At 48.7% G+C, this 2,982-nt stretch overlaps 1 protein-coding gene across 1 annotated transcript in view; it reads right to left on the reverse strand.

Annotated features, from left to right (window-relative positions):
* The window catches only part of LOC108377598 (trichohyalin-like), a 5,997-nt gene extending 3,062 nt beyond the window's left edge, over nt 1–2,935 (reverse strand). Inside the window, exon 1 of the mRNA XM_017633871.1 lies at nt 19–2,935. Coding sequence (XP_017489360.1) covers nt 19–2,935 — 2,917 coding nt within the window. The remainder of the gene's footprint in view (nt 1–18) is intronic.
* Between the last annotated feature and the right edge of the window lie 47 nt (nt 2,936–2,982).

Below are 2,982 nucleotides of genomic sequence, written 5' to 3' on the forward strand. Positions count from 1 at the left end.
TTGAAATATTTTTTTCGCTGTCAGCAACGCGCGATGAAGCGTCGCGCTTGTCAACAAGCCTTGTAACTTCCCGTTCCTCACGATCCCCGGAAAGCCTGTTAGCGGCGAAACGATTTTCGCGTTCATTATGCCTCTGAGAAGCAGATATATCGCCTTCTCGTCTTTGCCACTCATTAGCACTACTGGCAATTTCTCGTCGTTCCCCACTCTCATCGAAATGCTTTGTACCCACACCATATTTTACGCGATCATCAATCCTACGAGCTATTTCTCGTCTTTCTGGCTCATTAATGTTACTATCGATTGTTTGTCGTTCTTCGCGATCATCAAATTTCTGGCCTAGCTCTCGCCGGTATCCAAGGGTTCCAACGCGAGTGACAGCATCTCGTCGGTCATCTTCTCGTCTTTTCCTCTCATCAAAACTTTTATCGATTGATCGTCGTTCCTCACGCTCATAAAACCGCCCGCTAGCAGCAAATTGTTCTGCGATAACATTTCGATGGTCCTCTCGGTATTCAGCGCGTCTTGTAGCATCTTGTCTTTCGCGCTCAGCAACACTCCTGACATGTAGTCCTCGGTCCTCACGCTCATTTAATCGCCGAGTTTGTTCTCGTCGGTTCTCGCGATTATCAGCACGTACTACAGGGCCTCGTTGTTCGTCTCTTCGTGATTCTCGCTCAATTACGTCACTGGAAATTGTTTGCCGGTCTTCACGATTATCTAAACTCCTTGGACTAAGAGATAGATCCTCGCTGTAATCAAACCGCTGGGTTAATTCTCGTCGGGCGTCATCGCGTGTAATAGCATATCGACGATCATCTTCCCGTCTTTCTCGCTCATCCACACCTCTGCCGATCGCTCGCCGTTCCTCACGCTCATCACTCCGCCTGGCCGCAGCTGATCGTTCCTCGCGATCATCCAATCGCTGGGTTAATTCTCGTCGGTCCTCACGATCTTCAGCGCGAGTAGTAGCATCTCTTCGTCCTTCTTTTCGCATTTCCTGCTCAGAAACACTCCTGTCGAATACTCGTCGTTGCTCACGCTCATCGAACCGCCTGTAAATAATTGATCGTTCTTCGCGATCAGCAAAGCGCAGACCTAGATTTCTTCGATCATTAAGGTTGTTAGTGCCGACAATAGCATACTTTCGTTCATCTCCTCGTCTTTCTGGCTCATCAACACTTCTATCGATTGTTTGTCGTTCCTCGCGCTCACCAATTCGTTTAGAAGGAGCAAATTGTTCTGCGATAACATCTCGACGGTCCTTCCGGAATTCAGCGCGTGTGGTAGCATCTTGTCCTTCGTCTTCTCGTCTTTCGCGCTCAGCAACACTGCTGATAAGTGATCTTCGGTTCTCATACTCATCTAACCGCCGAGTTGGTTCTCGTCGCTTCTCACGGGTATCAGCACGTGCTATAACGCCTCGTCGTTCATCCCTTCGTGATTCTCGCTCAATTACGTCATTGGCAATTGTTAGCCGGTCCTCACGATTATCGAAACTTTTTGGACTAAAAGATAGATCCACACGGTCATTAAATCGCTGAGTTGATTCTCGTCGGGCGTCAACGCTTGCAATAGCAAATCGTCTTTCATCTTCTCGTCTTTCTTGCTCAACAACCCTTTTGCCAATTTCTTGCCGTTCCTCACGGTCATCAATTCGTCTGGTAGCAGCTGATCGTTCCTCGCGACGATCAAATCGCTGGGTTAATTCTCGTCGATCCTCGCGACCTTCAAGGAGAGTAATAGCGTCTCTTCTCACTTCATATCGTCTTTCTCGCTCACCAATTCTTTCGTCGATTGCTCGTCGCTGCTCACGCTCATCGAACCGCCTGGAAGTAATTGATCTTTCTTCGCGATCAGCAAAGTGCTGACCTAGATTTCTTCGGTCCTTAAGGTTGTTAGTCCCGACAATAGCATACTTTCGTTCATCATCTCGTCTTTCTGGCTCATCAACACTTCTATCGATTGTTTGTCGTTCTTCGCGCTCACCAATTCGTTTGGTAGGAGCAAATTGTTCTGCGATAACATCTCGACGGACCTTCCGGAATTCAGCGCGTGTGGTAGCATCTTGTCCTTCGTCTTCTCGTCTTTCGCGCTCAGCTACACTCCTGACATGTGATCTTCGGTTCTCATGCTCATCTAACCGCCGAGTTGGTTCTCGTCGCTTCTCACGGGTATCAGCACGTGATATAACGCCTCGTCGTTCATCCCTTCGTGATTCTTGCTGAATTACGTCATTGGAAATTGTTAGCCGATCCACACGATTATCGAAACTGCTTGGACTAACAGATATATACCCGCGGTCATAAAATCGCTGGCTTAATTCTCGTCTCTCTCGTTCGTCAACACTTTTGCCGATTTCTCGCCGCTCCTTACGCTCATCAATCCGCCTGGTAGCTGCTGATCGCTCCTCGCGGTCTCGTCTTTCCCGCTCATCAATCCTGTTGTCGATTGTTCGTCGTTCCTTATGGTCATCAAACATTCTGGTAGTAACTGATCGTTCTTCGCGATCAGAAAAGCGTTGACCTAGATTTCGTCGGTCCTCAAGGTTTTCAGCGCGTGCGATAGCATCTCTCTGTTCATCTTCTCGTCTTTCTCGCTCAACACTTCTGCCGATTGCTCGCCGTTCCTCACGCTCATCAATTGGTTTGGTGGCATCTGATCCTTCTTGGAGATCATCAAACCGCTGGGTTAATTGTCGTCGGTCGTCACGACCTTCAGCGCGAGTAGTAGCCTCTCTTCGTTCTTCTTCTCGTCTTTCACGCTCATCAACACTTCTATCGATTGTTCGCCATTCCTCACGCTCATCAATACGTATGGGAGCAGCTGATCGCTCGTCGCGATAATCAAATCGCCGGGTTAGTTCTCGTCGGTCGTCACGGGATTCACGCGCGTTAGCGCGAGTAGTAACATCTTCTCGTTCTTCTTCTCGCATTTCCCTCTCATCAACACTTCTCTCGAGTGTTCGTCGTTGATCACGCT

This window comes from Rhagoletis zephyria, unplaced genomic scaffold (genome assembly GCF_001687245.7).
Source record: "Rhagoletis zephyria isolate East Lansing unplaced genomic scaffold, Rhagoletis_zephyria_1.1 Rzeph_scaffold_12383, whole genome shotgun sequence".
In the NCBI taxonomy this organism is placed as follows: domain Eukaryota; kingdom Metazoa; phylum Arthropoda; class Insecta; order Diptera; family Tephritidae; genus Rhagoletis; species Rhagoletis zephyria.